This window comes from Erpetoichthys calabaricus, chromosome 7, assembly GCF_900747795.2.
Source record: "Erpetoichthys calabaricus chromosome 7, fErpCal1.3, whole genome shotgun sequence".
NCBI classification, from domain to species: Eukaryota; Metazoa; Chordata; class Cladistia; order Polypteriformes; family Polypteridae; genus Erpetoichthys; species Erpetoichthys calabaricus.
The window spans coordinates 38,216,407-38,236,150 of NC_041400.2; the positions used below are offsets into that span (position 1 = coordinate 38,216,407).

General features: G+C 37.0%; 1 protein-coding gene across 1 annotated transcript in view; it reads right to left on the bottom strand.

Annotated features, from left to right (window-relative positions):
- The window catches only part of man2a1 (mannosidase, alpha, class 2A, member 1), a 516,515-nt gene that overhangs the window by 56,727 nt on the left and 440,044 nt on the right, over nt 1–19,744 (bottom strand). The window contains exon 17 of the mRNA XM_028804824.2: nt 16,278–16,411. Within this exon, the coding sequence (XP_028660657.1) occupies nt 16,278–16,411 (134 nt within the window). The remainder of the gene's footprint in view (nt 1–16,277; nt 16,412–19,744) is intronic.

A 19,744-nucleotide genomic window follows, 5' to 3' on the forward strand; every position in this document is an offset into this window, starting at 1 on the left:
CGCTGAATCCGAACACAGGGTCACGGGGGTCTGCTGGAGCCAATCCCAGCCAACACAGGGCACAAGGCAGGAACCAATCCTGGGCAGGGTGCCAACCCACTGCAGGACACGGACAGTATAAATGTCTGAAAATATCCAAGCTGTAAGGGCATCAATTTTACATTCTCCTAGACGTTCAGCGTGCAAACATGCTTCTGCCTTTGGTATTTCAAACATATCTTTGAGGAGGGTTTTGCATGAGGGTCTTAATTTCCATCCATATGAAATGATGGTAAAATATATCGCTACAAAATCACCGCTTTTGTCTCGAAGAGTGTATCGCTAATGATGGCCACCACCTTGAAGACATCATTTTAAAAAACAGTGAAAAAAAATCTATTTTGTACACCCTTTCTTGTGTCGTAATTAAATTTATTTTATCTTGTATCATTTTTGTACATATGTATACAGTATGTATAGAACAATACTTGAAAAATATATAAAAGCCTAATGGGTAAAAAGAACATACTCAAGTGTGAAGGCGCTCCTGTGCTTCATCAGCATGCTCTCAGTGCTATCAGTGTTGGTCACTACACCTTTGTAACTCAAAAAACCTGAATAAGCCAATCAGTTCCACTGATGTTAACTGATGCCAGATCTTTTGTAAACCAAAGATGTACACTATCTCTATTAAAGGCAATCACAATGTATCACTCTGGAATCTGAAGCTGTCAGTGACTACACTGTTGCTAACTGGGTGCTCCTTGTTATTGTCTTATAAAGCACAAGGCCATCTTGGTTCACCAGGAACACTGAATTCCTTGTTATCAGAGAGGAACTCTATGATAGAATTTATAATTGTCAGCCTGACACTTCAGTTATCTACTTGCCAGCAATGCCCTCGAGTGATATGTGAGCCCCAGATCAGGCTCTTTACTTGGAGGACCATAGGCTGTAGTCCTGCTTAGGAAAATGTTCTTCTGCCATCAGAAATCTCAAGAATCATATTTAAAGCTTGTCTTTCAAAGTAGAGTTTTCCAACACAAAGATAAAGGAAAAATTGTACATATTGTTTATAAAAAGCTTCTTACTTTCCAAAACATTTATGTTATTATTTATTATTATTATATGCTTACTAGATACAGTTACACATAGCATCTAAAGAAAGTAAAGTAACCTAATATTAAATGTATTCTTATTGGGGGATTTACTCAGATTTCAAAATATCATTCTGTAAAAAGTAACTGGAAGATCTTCAAGAAATGACTAATAAACTGTGCATATATAGAAATATATTATTAGAAATAATATTTAGAACGACTCATTTATTCTAAAAATGTGTCAATGTGTGCAAGTCATAGAGAAAGAAGTAAAGAGAAATCACAAAGAAAAATATTGGATAGAAGGCAGGGGACAAAATCTGCTGTAATCAAACATTAACTATTCCCTGTTTGAGGGACAGATTGAACAAGAAAAATAATGTACATGCAAAGCAACATGTAAAAACAGATTCTGGTTAATACTTCAGGAGAAAAAATGAAAAGAACCCATATATTAATGCATTTATTCATTTAAAACCGGTGAATTTTTTTAGATGGCAAACTCTTTTTCATTTTGCTCTAATTACACATAAAAATATGAAGTTTTGTATATATAATATACAAACACTCAACATTAAAAGGCATATATATAGGAAGATTACAGTGGTACGAAAAAAGTATGTGAAACTTTTGGAATACGATTTTTCTGCATTAACTTGTCATAACATGTGATCTCATCTTTATCTAAGTCACAAGTACAGTATACACAAACAATATGCCTACACTAATAATGCACAATTATAACCTATATTTTTATTAGACACACATATCAAACATTCAAAGTGTGATGTGGAAAAAGTAAGTGAACCTTTGGATTTAAAAACTGGCAGAACCCCCTTACGCAGTAATAAAACACCTCAAACAAGTGCTTCTAGTAGCTTAAACCTCAACAACATTCAGGAAGAAAGAGTGCAATGGGATAATTTTTGGAGTTCTTTTAAATTTATCAATTAATATTTAATTTGAGTGTTGTAGCTTTTATGTGAATAAACTGAGTCCAAGACTATAACTATCCATCTACCATTTTCTGCAGCTTATCGGGGCCTGGGTCACAGGGGCAGCGGTCTAAGCAAAGATGCCCAAAATCCCTTTTCCCTGCCACCTTCTCCAACTCCTCTGGGGGACACCAAAGCGTAGCCCAGTCCAGTTAAGTGGTATAATCACTCTAGTGTGTCCCAAGTCTGCTCCAAGATCTCCTCTAGGTTGGACATGCCAGAAACACCTTCCCAAGGAGACATCCAGGGGGCAACATAATCATATTGCCAAACTACCTGAACTGTTTTTGGTACGGAGGAGCAGCAGCTCTAATTTGAGCTCCTCCCAAATGTTTGCGGTTCTCACTTTATCTCTAAGGCTGAGCCCAGAAACCCTGGGAAGGAAACTCACTTCTGCTGCTTGTATCTGCAATCTAGTTCTTTTAGTCAATACTCACAATTTGTGATCATAGGTGAGGGTGGGAACATAAATTGACCAGTAAATCAAGGACTTTGCCTTTCAGATCAGCTCTCCCTTCACCATGACTGACTTTTAGAACTAATGCAGGCACCACTATGATCTGCCTGAACAAAAACACAACATACTTGAACTCTTTTGCTTGAGGCAGCACACCATCTCCAACCCAGAGAGGGCACTTCACTCTCTTCTACCTGAGAACCATAACCTCAGACATGGAGGTGTTGATCCTGGCTTCCCACTCAGCTGCAAACCACATCAGTGCATATCCCACCCTGACAGAGCCAGGAGGACCACATCATTCGCAAAAACCAGAGATGAGACCCTGAGGCCAATGAACTGGACACCCTCCACTCCTTGGCTACACCTAAAATTTCTGTCAACATATATTATGAGCAGAATCAGAACAAAGGGTTTGGCAGAGTCCCACACCCACATCCCGACTTACTGCTGGGAGTGTGAACTAAGCTATTTCGCTGATACAGGGGCTAAATAATCTGAATCACCCCTATTTAATATCTCAGTCATATGCCTTTTCAACGTCCACAAAACATATGTAGACAGGTTGGACATAATTCCATGAACCCTCCAGAATCATTGTGATGGTAAAAGGCTGGTCCGCATTGTTCCTCCTGAATCTGAGACTCGACCAACAGCCACAACCGTAACCCTCGCATATGTCTTCTCAGGAAGACTGAGGAGTGTGATTCCCCTAAAGCTGGAACACACCCTCCAGTCCCCTTTCTTAAAGATGGGGACCACCACCCCAGTTTGCCAATCCAAAGGCACCAGATTTCCATGTAATGTTGAAGAGGCATGTCAGCCAAGACATCCTAGCAACATCAAGAGCAACAGTTTGGAAGAATCGCTTCGAGGCTACTGGAAGTCATGTTTGGTCTGGACTACATTATACTATGGGTCACCATCCATTTATTGGATCATATAGAACAGAGATTCAAAATTATACTGCATGTGAAATGGTTGCTTACGGTTTGTTAATTGTCTTATGATGGGTTGCCAAGGGCAGTTTAAGCAAAGACAATGCGCAAGACAAAAGGACTGTCCATGGTGATTCTCCAAGGGGTAAATGTATGACTGTCTACAGTGATTCTCCATGGGGTAAAGATGATGGTCCATGGTGATTCTCCAGTGGGGACTCTGGGAAGATAGTCTGTAGAGATTCTGGGTTTCAAAGGCACAAAGGCGGCAAAATTGAGTTATGAGAAAAAAAAAATGTAAGCAACTCTTTTATAGATAATTACTTTTGATTGTGTGTATTTAAACAAGAGTTTAGCAAAATGCAGGCACCGGACAAGAAGTAATACAATAGAAGTGATTTAGCTCAATGATTACATGACAATGCCAGGGACAGGTGGAGTTGAGGGGCAGATACAGGCAGAATGAAGATAAAGGATTGAAGGGCTTGCGAGGAAGAATTTTTAGAAGACATTGTGGGCCAAGAGACTGCTTTAGAAAAGGAGCCCATTAGATCTGTTCTTCTTTTAAACCATCGACTAATCAAACTGACAGAGACAAACAATGTATTTTAATAAAGTGTTGAATTGAAAGATGCAAACAATCATTCTAATACAGAGAACTCTGGAAAAGATATGCAAATGTATATTAAATGTTAAGAAGAAGTGTTATTATCTATGTTTTAGCTCAGATAAACTAACCAGTGTATATATGCTCATAGGAAAATGTGAACTGGGAGTTTTTGGAGACTTTGATGTTTAACTTATATTTCATAATTAACTTAAAATAACTCATGGCTGACAGAAGAGCGAGATCACAAAGGTAAACTCTCAATCATTTGATTTTTGGTAATGTCACTTACTAAAGATAGCCATCAAGCCATTGTATAAAAAGAAAGCAACAGAGTGCAACTGCAGCTTACAATACTTATGATGGGAGTCATGTAACATTCAAAATGCCAGTCACAAAATGCCCACTGTGTATCAACAAGCTAGCTGTAGATCTTCAGTGCTCTGTTGAGGAGACTGTTGATGTTATGCTGTATGCCAGGCTACACTATTGTTAAGATTAGGGTTCATTTATCAAATAATGATGACTGTCAAGTAACCTGACATAAATGTGTTGTCTAGACCAGTGTTTCCCAAACTCGGTCCTGAGGACCCCCTGTGGCTGCAGGTTTTTGTTCCAACCAGATTCAGTGACAACACCTGATAACACTGATCTCATTTAATTAGCTGGTATTTTTTTTCTTTTATTTGACATTCAGAAAAGCATAGCAGTATAATTTTTACATTTATAAGACATTTAGAAATATTGTCAAAAAGATTCCGAGAGTGGTGACTCTGAGGCTAAGGATCTGTGCAGGTGTCTGGAAGGTTGCAAGTTCAAATCCCATTACTGCCAGAAGGAATCCTACTCCAATGGGCTCTTGCGCAGTTCTCTTTTGATATAGATTTAAATGCTTAACTCTCATTTGTTGATTTCATTATACTTTGCCCTTTCTCTGTGCAGTTTTTCCCCCTTCATTGTATCTTAATAATGACAATTTAAAATGAGTAGATCACACAACCAGGCAAACAACACTGAATAATCAAAGGCTGCAACTACTTTAGAGTCAGACCCACTAATTAGTAAATAATGGATTAATTAAACAATTAGAACACCTAGAAAAGTAGAATGAAAATCAAGATGAAAATACTGTTAAAAAGAAAAAAATACATTATTCCTATACAACTTCTTGTATATTTTAATATTTTTTTTTTCAGCAAACTTAGTTTTCTAATTTCTATATTGTTCCCTAAACACAGAACTTGGGAAATATCACATCACTTAATTAGCCCAGGAGTTCAATTAAAAACAGAAGCTGGTTGGAACAAAAACCTGTAGCCACAGGGGGTCCCCAGGACCGAGTTTGGGAAACACTGGTCTAGACTGACATGAAAGGGTGTTTCATGACTGACATTGTTTGCGTTCCATGACTTATATCATAAATACTGTGGGTTAAAGTTAGACTCACCAATCTCATATTGGTGTGCAATACATACTATACCACTGGGAAGTGCAGATGCAATAGAATTTAAGAGAGGCAAATGTGAACAAATAATGGAAGGATAACAACACAGTGTTAATAGAGAGAGAGGGTGCAAGCAGTACTGAAGCTGCACCGAACCAACATTGTACAAAAGGGCAACGTTACCTTCAATGTACCCCAATGAAGCAGAGGCCAACGTCATGATGCTGCAATCTTTTAAAGAATGCCCTTAGTTGAATTAAGAAGAGTGAACTCTTTAAATTATATCTCTCTCCTGGTTATACTAAAAGCCTGGCTCGCTTTCATGGACACTGATTTGAATTGTTCAGGTTGCATCATTTCTATTACTTTTTACTGTTAGTATTTAATGACTGATTTCTCTGCAAATAAGCACAAATAATGATTAAATTTAAGAATATTTAATCACGGAAACTTGCCTAGTTTACTGGTATCGCCTGCTCCAGTATGCTTGTTTGGGTGATTTGTTATTTGTTTACCCCTTTCAAAGGCAGTAATCTGCTCTTGTTGAAGTATATCTTTCGTTTGTTCACTTGCAAGTTGTTCTCGTTCTGTTAGAATTGTGCAGCCCTTTCAGTGGTAACGATGATAAAGCTGAAGGATACAGGGGTCTTTCTGGACCGTGCTAAAATACTGAAGCCGAGTTCACTAGCTGTGGCCATATTCCTCCGTTTGATTTGTGCAGCTCTTTCAAAGGTAGTTTATTTGGTAAGTCCCAGCAGGAGTGTGATTCTTGAAGTGGCTTCTGGACTTTGCTAAGGTATCATGAAGTGTAGCCCTTTCAGGGGAAGTACCCAGGGGCAGTTATAGGCCTTTGGCCAATGTTGTGTTTCAAACATGAGTGATAAATCATGATAATAATTTGGGCATTTTCGATATTAACTTGTTCAACAATATAAATAGAACCTTAGAAGTTAAAAGGAATTTTGTGAATACTTAATTTCACTTCACATTAATGCCCATAGTTTTGGAATGGATGCCCAACAAACTCATATAGGTGTGATGTTGTCCACAAACATTTGGCATTTAATATAGTTTACTAAGGGTTGCAAAATAAAAATTCTTAAATATTATTAAGATCAAGCAAGTCACTTTATGACAAAATGTAAGACGAACTTGCAGAGGATGGCAATTTTCAGAAATAATATTCTTCATAGTGCATTATGTTGTGTGGATTATAAGAGACCGTCAAAGCTTGCTTTTGTAAAACAATTCAAACAATGGTCAACACCAGACTATATTAACTGTAAACTGCTATGGACATGTTTCTGGGGAAGAAATGGGATGTAGTAAGCTGCTTGTGTACCAAAAGCATAGCAGTGACAAAGGCTGCCTAACTGTGTTTAAAGTGGATCAAGACTTGACACAGCGCACTGGCCTTTAAAATGTCTTAGAGCACTTTGGGAACCCAATTACACAATTCCATTTTGCTAAATGGTTTGATAAAATCTGTGGCATTCAAGCTTATTAATTCAGTCACTTTCCCAAGAGGCTTTTTATTTTTAACAGCTCTTGGGCAACACTCCAGTCTTCTCTTTAGCTTCACACACAGAATACACAGTTTTTAGAGGAGTCCATTAATGCTAATGGAAGGGACATGTCATCTTTTTCAACATTACTTTCTAAATCAAGATAAGACTTAAGTTCAGAACTTAGAACATTTATTTTATACTATTCTAAATTCAGGTTAGGTAAATGAAAATTGGGGAATATTTTACACTACCCACAATCCCTGTTATATTCATCTGCATGCTGTGTATTTAAGATGCATAAGTTTGTTACAATGTCTTCTTTTTACAGCACCACTCACACATTTAAAAAAAAAACTTACTTGGATTTGCACATTGTTAAGAAAACAACAGATTATAGGAGTTAGATTAATAGCTAAAAAAATGATTTTTAAAGCAATGTAAAGATATTAAAGGTTAAAAAAAGCTATTTTTCTCTTTTACCAGTAAATGAACAGTCAAGGATAAGGTGAAATGTGTACAGACATGGCAGATGTCCAAGGGCCTTGGATCAATAGGGGCTTTACAAGATCAGTTTCATCATGCCAGGTGTAAGGAAGGAAAAGCAGAGAGCAAGAGAGAGATGCTACATCAGCTGCAGGAGATTATACAGAAGAAAAGAATGCAGAACGAGGGGAGCATATATATCAGGGGAACTCGACCATGGAAAGAGGAATGAGAACAACAGCACACACCATGAATCTGATGGAATGTTTAAGCTTTACATATCCCACCATAGTTGTCTGAAAGGCAGGAAGTGCAAGTGATGAGAGGTTTAGCCATAGCTGGTTTAAAAAAATGTGTAATGATACAGGAATAAGAGATCCCTTCTTTTCTGTCGATGTCACCAATGAAGGGATATTAATGTGACAGAAACAGAATATTCAGACTGTATTAAAAAAAAAAAAAAACTTAAAAATGACACTGAGCATTGTGCGACAAAAGTGAAAGGCAAAAAAAAAAAAAGGTTCTTACTAAGCATGCTTAGTTTATTTTTATCGCAGAGTAAAGTTTGTTCTTGGGGCAAACTGTAAAATAAACACGAGGGAGTCAAATATGGACTCCTGTGTCAGAAAGCCAGCCAGCTTAATGAAATCCCATTAAAAACACAGAATGAAACATTTTGGTTTTTTATTTTAACACATTTCTATGCATCTTCCTGGTGGTATATGTATTTGAATTTAAGGCCTGCTCTTATGCACCTTTGCCTTTGAGCCCGGATGTTCAGTTATATTAGCATCCTAATAAAAACAAAATCAGACTTCAATGTGTCATAATATACTGTCTGCCCCGGGTTTGTTTCCTGCCTTGCACCCTGTGTTGGCTGGGATTGGCTCCAGCTGACCCCCGTGACCCTGTAGTTTGGATATAGTGGGTTGGATAATGGATGTATGGATAACATACTGTACATACAGGAAAGAACAATCTGCACAAAAATTGTCCTTTTGAAAAAAAATGATGTCACATTAGTAAATTCTCAATAAATGTTGCCTTTTTCAAAATAAGCTCTTATAGTGCAGCAAGCTATGAGAAACACATTGTCTCTATACAGATACAGATTTATTTCATGAGTGTGGAATGTAGAAAAGCTCTAAAAAGTATGCATTTAGACCCAATGACTTCACTGCATTAAATCAAATTCATCGCCATGCTCCTGGAAATAGTGCAGGACTATGCTAGGCTTGTGCCACTATCCAGTTGAAAAGGCCCAATAACAAATGGGATCACTGAACATGAAGGGACAAATGAAACTAACAAACAATCATGTTCTGAAAAACTTTCACATTGAAACATTGCCCTTCTGTTATTACTGGACAAAAAATATCTAGATATACTGCATATAGCACACATATATATTTAAGTCTTGTAATAATTTCATTCAGTTCATCATGCCCCCCTTCTTCATTCTCATTGCCTATTTCTCTTCATTGGGTTATTCTCTGCTGAGTATATGTATTATATTGTGTTAGTCGTAGTCGACCGACGGCAGTTCCGAATTTAATAAGGTGAAAGCCAAATCCTGAATACTCAGATTATTTATATATTTTTTGTATCACAATAGCTCATGATAACTTCACATGCAATATATAAAAGTGTCTCAAAAGTCAATATAACATGCACACAGATATAAACATCAATAAGTGCATACGTTATACAGTGGGTATAGAAAGAATCACCCCCTTTGAAAATATTCATATTTATTTACAACATGTGAATATTTTTATGGTGGTGATTTGTTTCTATACTCACTGTATATGAAATAAACAGTTACATTTACTTTGAAATCACAAAAAGAGCAGTAACAATGAAAGGTTCTGTTTTTTTTATCTGCTCAATGCATTTTCTTTCCACTCACTAGTGTAGGACATGCATTAACAGTTCTGTGCAATATGAGAGGTTGTTTGGTTAAGAGCACTGCAGATACATTCTGGGATAGGAATATAAAGAGAACTGCCACATCAATCATGTCCTCTACAGATTCTGTTGGTGGTTTCCAAACTTGGTGGGGTATTTCAATTCCTGAAGGTCTCCCTCTGGTGGATTATAAGGCTAAGAATATTACTGGGTGCTGGTTAAATTCAGGACTCTCCTATTCCCTTTGAACATCAGAATTTTCTTCACACAGGGCCCCTGCTGATCTTATTGAGGGTTGTCTGGATTTTAGCAGATTTAAGGAGGCCATTGGGATATTGTGGTGCATAGGTAAGTGCACATAACAAATGATTTTCCTATATTCCTGCTGTAAGGCATCTCATCTTTATAAAGTTGGGGATGGAATCTGACTTGTGTGTAAGGGAGCTAAAAATAGGAGCTGTCTTGAAGCAACCAGTAATAATATGCATTGTTGTGTTAAGTTGGGTATGCAGCTTTCCATGTTGTAACTGTTCAACCACAATGGCGTCCCATATTCTGCCAATGCTGTATCCAAACCCTAAAGCTGAGCATCTCAGTGTTGTAGCTGCAGCACACCAAGATAGTCCACATAGCCTCTGTAAAATAAAATTTGTTGTGCAAACTTTGTCAGCTGTTATTCAAGTGCTGCCTGTATGTTAAGGTACAGTCCAGAGTTATGCTTAAACTAGTCATTTAGCCTGTTACAATAACGGGCGCTAGAACAGTAGTGCATATACATTAGTAGGAACAGTCTATATTAAATGGCAAGGGACTTTGACCTCATTCTTTTTGTTGGTTGTATTTTTCTTTCTTTCAGCCTTTCTTTTGTTGATGTTTACTTGCTGACCTGACCGTTCTTCGTGGGCTGCCGCCGTGTATTGTGTGTCTTTAATTTTCTGTGACAGTAATACTGTCTTGTACGTCCGCTGGCTTGTACGTCCGTAATATATTTTTAATTTTCTCTGGTGGTTATACAGGCTTGCGCGTCGGTAATATGCCTTTAATCTCCTCTGACAGTAATAATGGCTTGTATGTGGCTGTAATATGCGTCACTGTATTGTGTACCTTTAATTTCCTCTCGCAGTAACACTGGTTTGTATTTCCGTAAAACGCCTCTAACTTTCTCTGACAGTAATATCGTGCATCGCACCGTGCCCCACGCATGTGCACTTCACCAGAAGCCCCGCGTATGCGCACTTCTCCAGAAGACACACACACACATGGACACCTGGACGCACACAGGGATTTTATTAAAGAGGATACTTGGGTGTTAAATTACATTTCAGTCGTGTAGTAAAAGTAATCTCAAGTTCTCAGTTCCCAAATTTTATTGTTCAAGTGAAAACATAAGCATTCTTTGGTTTGGATTTGGCATTAGTCTCCACTTACGATAGTAATCCCAGAGGAATCCAGGGGCCCTAACAACGGTTTCTTCTGCTGTTTTAAAAGATTTCTACTAGACAGCAATTGCCACATCGTCTGCATATGCAAACTTTCAGGATGTTGTACCTTGCATATCTAGGATGTTTAGGTGAAAAGAATGACCCTTGGGGGGTAATTCTTGGGGGAAACTATTCTTTTCTTTTTTCAGTAAACTCATGTCCTGACCCATGGTAACATGAATCGTCCTGTTGCACAGCCTGTTACTAAGCAGGTGAGGTAGCTTTTTGCAGGGAAATAAAACTCTTACAGAGCAGCCCTTCTCTCCAGCCTGTGTCATAGGCAGTGGACAAGTTGATGAAAATAGCCAATGTTTGATGACATTCCTGATAGCCGTCTTCTATGTATGTTGAAAAGCTAAGCACAGCTCACTCTGATCTTTAAAAGTGTCTGATGAGCATAAGTAAAATTTTCATATATCATTTTTTTTTAAATATATCAAAGTTGAATTATTGTGACTCTCTGATCAAACTAGTAATATAACCAGATAACTATTACACTAAACATCACATTCATTTCAATTCTCAATGGCCTGGCCATAATAACTAAACACTTTTTTGGAGTTAGCAAAACAACAGCTGCAAGCTTCTTTATCAGTGTATATTTTATACATAAAAAGCAAATTAAGTTTCAAATTTGCACTGCTTCTCAATTGCACATCACAAGAAATAATATGTTATCTTAAATTGAGTTCACACTGCATAGAAAATAAATCCTTTTTGTTTTAACATAAAATACAATATCAGAGTGCAGCAGCTTACAGCTGAGGAAGTTTTGCTTCTGATGAAACTTCAGTCATTACTTTTTAAATAGAGGCTTTTATACATTTTCATACATTAGGAAAGTGTAATTTTATGAAGCATTTATAATCCTCTTCAGAAATGGAAACATGTTGTCTCCACTGCTGTGCACTAGAAAGATGCTTAATTTGAAAAAAGCTGTTCAAAGACAGGTTTACAACAAGAAAGCTATTAGCAACTTTGACTGGGCGTCATGTCAACAGAAAAAAAAAAAACTTGGAATAGCTAAAAATTGTTTCAAAAAAGCTCAACAACATTAGAGGATTCAAAATAGTGTTGCAGCATGGTCTTATAGATAGATAGATAGATGATATGCACCTTCCTCTTCTGATTCATTATGGAGTCGATACAGAATGATCCAAACATCAATTAGGTAGTTTACTTTATTTAAGTGTTTTTAAAGGGCAGAATTAAACACAATGACAAGTGTTTTCTCTAACTTTATAACATCTTCATTATGAAACATCTGCAACTTTAGAATCACACTTAATATCCACCTAAAGCATGATGCACAACCCAAAACTGAAGGACTGATAAAGCAAGTAATAGAATGCACCACAGCAAGCATCATAACTGAACACTCTTTCCAAAATTCATGTTTAAGTATTATAACTTAACTGTTCATATTGTTCATTAAAAATGACTTGAGCCCTTCTTAGTGAAATATTAGAAGTTATCTTTTGTGAATCAACTCATGCTCTTTTCTAAAAGTTCTGAAAAGCAAAAGTGGGTGCAACAATATTAACCTACATAAAATCTTAACTATTCTTCCAAGAGCTAAAAGAGCTCTATATATTTTTAAGAGAAAATAAAACTTCATAAATACCTCTTGTGATTTATTGCCATGTTGGTAGCTAATTAAGAGAATTGTAGAATGCTATTGACTTTATTCTGCCAGCTGCAGACAGGGCACTCTAAAGCCCCTCATACACCGTATCTTTTACACAGTTGCTTTAGCGTGTAGACTGCTGGACCACAATCAGAGGCTGTTCTGCATGTGTGAAGCTTCTTTTTTTTTTTAATGTGTGAGTTACGGTTTCAAAAGTTTAAGTGAACTTGGTCCTATCACAAACTTATTCCCAAGTTAATATGGAAAGGAGCGAACAGCTGTACTGTAATGCTATTCTGAAATAAATCTGAACATTTGCTCACTCTTTTCTTAAGCCTGGAAAATATGATAGTTGTTAATAAAAACATATCAGATTCATTGAAGATTAAGCGAAAAATCAGCTAAAGAGTCAAGTTTTATGCATAAATTTTATACTGTTTTATCATTTTGAAAACTACTTTCAAACTTCAGCAGGCAGTCACTTTTTTATCAATTAAATGGCCTGCCAAATTCATGTTAGTCCAACAGAATATCCACATTTTCAGTTTTATAGTTTATGTTATAAACAACACTAGTCACATGCACTGCTAACTTTATTTAACATATAAAGTATATACTGTATATCAGCTAAACTACAGATTTGCATTGGTGGAATGCTTTGATATAGTGGTCACTACCGAAAGGGATTATACAAAATACATTGTGTTACAGAGTTACCGGTTGTCACTCTGTGTCTCAGAAAGACAATTTCTTTTCCAGAATCAAAATTATGATAAAAAATTAAAATTTCCAGAAGAAATGTGAAAGAAATACTTGCTAATATGCCTAAAAATCAAAGAATCTTGGGTCTTTTTCAGGTTCAAACTGCATCTTATACTCTTCATTGCATAAACATTTCTTTGGACAACTTCAGTTCCCTTTGAACATTGAAACATGTTTGTAAGGATCCTTTAAATTAAAATCTTATCACATCTAATAAAATTAAGAACAACAAATTAATTAGTCTCATCTATTAATGACCCAGTGATCTCAGGTTGAGGGGTTCAGAACCTCTCCAAGCAGCACTAGGTGAAAGAGAGCTCCAGAACAGCAAATTCATGCATATGAAAAATGTTTAAACGGTATAAATAAAATATCATTTTTTTTCAGAAGTAGTATTTCTTTTTCACTGACAGAAATGCTGTCATATTCTCAGAATATACAAAGATACAAGCAGTTAAAATACTTGTCTTTTGTATTAGTATAGCAAAATGCCTGTCTCTAGAAATATTTTTCTAGTAAATTATATATAATAATATCTGACATTTGCTTCTATCTTGATTTTGTCTTGTTTCATTCACCCTTAAGCAACTGACACTTGAATTATTTAGTGGTTCAAGCAGTGTGTGAGAGAAATAAGTCTACAGTGCAGGAGTCTTAATTTTCCTTAAAGAAAATGCCACAAAGCTCAGAATAACAATGTTAAAACTCCTAAACATAAAGTGAGAGCTTATTCTCTAGATTAACAGTTAACATTTATTTTTCCTGAAAGTGCAGAAAATTAAAAAAAAAAAAATTATGCTTACAGATACTTTCTATTTCTGAGAGTTCACAAATTACTGAAGAACATTACAATAATTAAATCAATCATTTGGCTCGGTCCTTCCAAACCAGCTAACCAGGCAGCACTGACTCGCTAATCGCTAACCCACACAGCCCCACTTTAAGCAGACTGAGTGAGACCTGCTGTTCTTCCAATAATGAATACGGCTAATTCATTCCTTAAAGAGAACAGAATACTTCAACTTCATTCATTTAAGATACTAATAACTACATTCTGTACACCTATATATATTTATCAAAAATAGTTGTCTATACAGTGGTGTGAAAAACTATTTGCCCCCTTCCTGATTTCTTATTCTTTTGCATGTTTGTCACACAAAATGTTTCTGATCATCAAACACATTTAACCATTAGTCAAATATAACACAAAATGCAGTTTGTAAATGGTGGTTTTTATTATTTAGGGAGAAAAAAAAATCCAAACCTACATGGCCCTGTGTGAAAAAGTAATTGCCCCCTGAACCTAATAACTGGTTGGGCCACCCTTAGCAGCAATAACTGCAATCAAGCGTTTGCGATAACTTGCAATGAGTCTTTTACAGCGCTCTGGAGGAATTTTGGCCCACTCATCTTTGCAAAATTGTTGTAATTCAGCTTTATTTGAGGGTTTTCTAGCATGAACCGCCTTTTTAAGGTCATGCCATAGCATCTCAATTGGATTCAGGTCAGGACTTTGACTAGGCCACTCCAAAGTCTTCATTTTGTTTTTCTTCAGCCATTCAGACGTGGATTTGCTGGTGTGTTTTGGGTCATTGTCCTGTTGCAGCACCCAAGATCGCTTCAGCTTGAGTTGACGAACAGATGGCCGGACATTCTCCTTCAGGATTTTTTGGTAGACAGTAGAATTCATGGTTCCATCTATCACAGCAAGCCTTCCAGGTCCTGAAGCAGCAAACAACCCCAGACCATCACACTACCACCACCATATTTTACTGTTGGTATGATGTTCTTTTTCTGAAATGCTGTGTTCCTTTTACGCCAGATGTAATGGGACATTTGCCTTCCAAAAAGTTCAACTTTTGACTCATCAGTCCACAAGGTATTTTCCCAAAAGTCTTGGCAATCATTGAGATGTTTCTTAGCAAAACTGAGACGAGCCCTAATGTTCTTTTCGCTTAACAGTGGTTTGCGTCTTGGAAATCTGCCATGCAGGCCGTTTTTGCCCAGTCTCTTTCCTATGGTGGAGTCGTGAACACTGACCTTAATTGAGGCAAGTGAGGCCTGCAGTTCTTTAGACGTTGTCCTGGGGTCTTTTGTGACCTCTCGGATGAGTCGTCTCTGCGCTCTTGGGGTAATTTTGGTCGGCCGGCCACTCCTGGGAAGGTTCACCACTGTTCCATGTTTTTGCCATTTGTGGATAATGGCTCTCACTGTGGTTCGCTGGAGTCCCAAAGCTTTAGAAATGGCTTTATAACCTTTACCAGACTGATAGATCTCAATTACTTCTGTTCTCATTTGTTCCTGAATTTCTTTGGATCTTGGCATGATGTCTAGCTTTTGAGGTGCTTTTGGTCTACTTCTCTGTGTCAGGCAGCTCCTATTTAAGTGATTTCTTGATTGAAACAGGTGTGGCAGTAATCAGGCCTGGGGTGGCTACAGAAATTGAACTCAGGTGTGATACACCACAGTTAGGTTATTTTTTAACAAGGGGGCAATTACTTTTTCACACAGGGCCATGTAGGTTTGGATTTTTTTTCTCCCTAAATAATAAACACCATCATTTAAAAACTGCATTTTGTGTTTACTTGTGTTATATTTGACTAATGGTTAAATGTGTTGATGATCAGAAACATTTTGTGTGACAAACATGCAAAAGAATAAGAAATCAGGAAGGGGCCAAATAGTTTTTCACACCACTGTAATTGAAAATACTACTGATTAAAAATATTTCATGTGTTCCAATCAAAACAGCTATTTTAGAACAAACTCTCTTAGAAACTGTTTTTCAAAAAGCTTATTTTCATGTACTCAGTTAGGTGGAAAAAACGTTCAGCAAATTACTTATACAATGATTAATGTAAAATCACCCAGACATGCAATTAATTGTTTGAATGTACCTTTAGTCAATGAATCATAAGATATACATATACATATACAGCATTTTAGAAAATATATATACATATAGATAAAAATCAATTAACATCAAACCTGAAAGCCATTGAGGTCACTGAAGAATCGATCACTGCTGTTCACGTCCGAAGTTATCCTCATTGCAATTTCACGATTAAATTCACCTCTGATGTCTACAGTGTTACAAATTTCGACAGACTGTCCTTCCACACCTTAAAAAAGAGAATACAAGTTATATTTTACATAGAATGATTACAAACTAAAAAAAAGGCTCTGATTAAGCTGCTGAACACAAAGTCTCTCTATTCTGTGAGTAAATGGCCACACAATCTAAAAGCTATTTCTTTGGACTCTGATGTATAGATTTCTTGGCCGTCAGTGTTTTCTCAATTCTAAGCTCCTGTAAAATTCATTATAAATTAATACACAGAAGGTGCATCTAGGTTGAAAAGACCTGAATTTTAACATTTGGGATGAAATCTATAGGCTTCTTTTGAGTCTAAAAACATTGGCATCAAGGTTTTCAGTCTTAGTGAAGAAACTGCACATTCTTGAAGCAGAGGAAGGACGATTTAGGACAGCTGTATAAAAAGGAGAAGTATAGGAAAACCTTTCTTAAGATTATTTTTCAAGAAGGCATGCGAAGAAAACTTTTGACAGTAGTGGTACTACCGGAGAACCTGCATTGGAGTAATCTGGTTTGAGAACGATGCGTTATTTTTATGGTTACTTGTGTAGCAAGACAAAAAACAAATTTATACATTCACCATAGCACCCGATTCCAGCTACGTAAAAGACTGAAAATCTGTTTTTGTTTCAGTTTATGGACTAAGCATAATTAAATGTAAATTTTTATTTCAGCAAAACAGATGGAGTGAACCTTTGCTTTTGAAACAAGTAGTAGTCCCACATTCATCTTTCAACTAAAAATACATCTGGGAAAAACTGTAAATTATTTTAAATTAATTTTAAACCAAACATAGTTCAATATACCAAATTACCTTACACATGTTCTAGGCTTAATTGTCCTCATTCAGTATATTTCTGTGCTGAGATCAGTATAAGCTATCGGTTTACCAGTACGTGCCTCAGAAATGACTACTGAGGAGTTGGATGACAGATGTCCTCAGGCAGAGCTGCTGTGCGTGAAGCAGATGCATCATTTTAGAAGTTACTATGATCAAAAGGTTTTAAGGCAGATTGAAGGTATTTTAAATTCGGCTTCATATTCAGATGCAACTCTGTGAAGTATGGTCCAGTGCCCGTTTCATCACAGATCCACTACTAATGAGGAGGTCATCTGAACTAACTCCAAGAGGACACACCATACAGTATTTATTACATCTTATTTTAAAAGCAGAGATTTTACTGGCATACAAGGAATTAAATAAAAAAGTAAGTTAGCCTGAAATGACAACAGCCTTCAGACAGACAGAAATGGTAATTTATCAGTAATCTGGTAAAACTGGATCACCTTCTAGACTTGGAACCAAAACACAAAGAAATGAGGACACATACTAAGAAAAATGTGACTGCCACCTGAGAACAGGGGTACTGTGGGTAAATACATTAAATATGAATCCTGATCAAATACCACAGTAGAGAATTTGAGGTTTTTCCATTAATCTCTGAGTCTCTGCCCTATGCAAGTCCAACAGAACCGTGAATATAACAACTATACCAGTGGTGACAATATGCCAACAAAGATATAATGATGAGTGCAAGGACGTGTGTGAGTAAAATTCTTCAGTTGCCTCTTTCACACATAACTTGATACTAAAAGCTTTCAGGGAAATACAGAACTTAAAAAACACATGCCACTAAACTTCAGGAATGTACAGCATAAACAGAATAAGAGCACAGTGAAAGAAAATAAAAGAGCAGAATATGTGAACTGAGCTCTTAATTTATAAATTTACTTCTGGACTTTTAAACATACATGCCCTGAACACTCTGAGTGTGTAAACCTGAACAATATTAAAAAGTTCTTTCTAAATTGGTGAATAGTGCTCTCTAATAAAATACATTGTAAGTTGCTTTTACCCAATAATAATGAAGGACTAAATAAACATACTGTAACTTAAATCTGGCTTTCAATGCTTCCATTCAACAATGTCAAGCAACAGAGCTTCCAATACTTCTGAATACAAAAAAACAAGATAAATTACAAATCCTTCCAAATAATGCAAGCAAAGTGTTAAACACAGAGATCAAATATAGTCAGATAGTGGTCACTAGGGAGCTTCACTGAGTACCAACCCCAAACATAACTACACAAAGACAGTTGCGAGTTCCAATATACTTATTTTATTTTCACAAAAGCATCTGTGACAGGCTTCTTCTCACTGAGCTGTGCATAATCCAATCCTTTTCTTTTCTTTCCATTTCATTCCTTTCTCCTCTCCTAACTCCAACTCCCAGGGCAAAGTGAAAGTTACCCCTTTAAACCCGACCTGGGAGAACTTCAAGAACCAAAACCATGGACACCAAGAAGTACTTCTGGGTCAGGTGGAACAAGCCTGGAACAGGGGATTCATCTCTCAACAGCTCCCCCTGCAGCCCCCATGGAACCTAACAGGACAGCCCTGTGGAACTACAATTCCTATGTTGCTCCGTAGGCATCCAAACAGGGGCTTGCCATAAGAGACGCTGCCACCTGGTATATGAGCGGATGACAGGAGTCTGGGAGACAATGCCCCACTATCCCTTAGTTTTTCTAGCATCCCAACCAGGAAAGGAATCACAAATCACCCCTGTAAGGATGCAATTCCATCTTGGTTGTCCTTCCACTATGTCAGCCTCCCGGCCAGGTAAGCTATTTCCATTCTCTGCAGCTGGGATGATAGTCACAGCATACCATCTGCCTCAGTGTCCTTTCATATCCGCCTCCTGGTCAGGACAGCAAATGTTACAGGTCCCCTACTGTCCATATATTAATATAGCCTACCAGCCAAATAACAGAATGGGGTCCATCCCAGCTGGACTGTCAGCCCATCTGTGGCAAGATTTATTAAAGACAGAAACAGCACTGAAACTACAATAGTTTAGCTGTTAAAAAGACTGACATTGAGTGGCTAGATAAAATAAGATTATTCTTAGTTAAGGGAAATAAGGGCAGGGTATGATGCACCAAACTTGTAAATATTAGCATGATCTTCAACAACGATGGGTTCAGCCTTGGTCCCGAGTATCCACTATAGCTGCTTCTTTTCTTTCCAGGAAGTTCTTAACTTCTAGCACTTAATCACTAATGTATTCTGGACATATTATATAATTAGACAACTTGTTACTGCTCTCCAAAAATTACCAGTAATGCAGGTTCCTCTACTAAATAAGCAACAGTACCTTCTCACACACAAAGTCAACTCACCCTCTACATTCTTTTCCCATTTTCCACTCATTATTTTTTGCTTGCTTATTAAAATTCCAATCTTTTAATTGTTTAAGTGTTTTTCTAAACCAGATGCCAATTAGCATTGAAGTGCAAACAAGAAGGATGCCAACATTGGAGTGGTTAGCCTGGCATCACCGGTATCCGTGTGTTC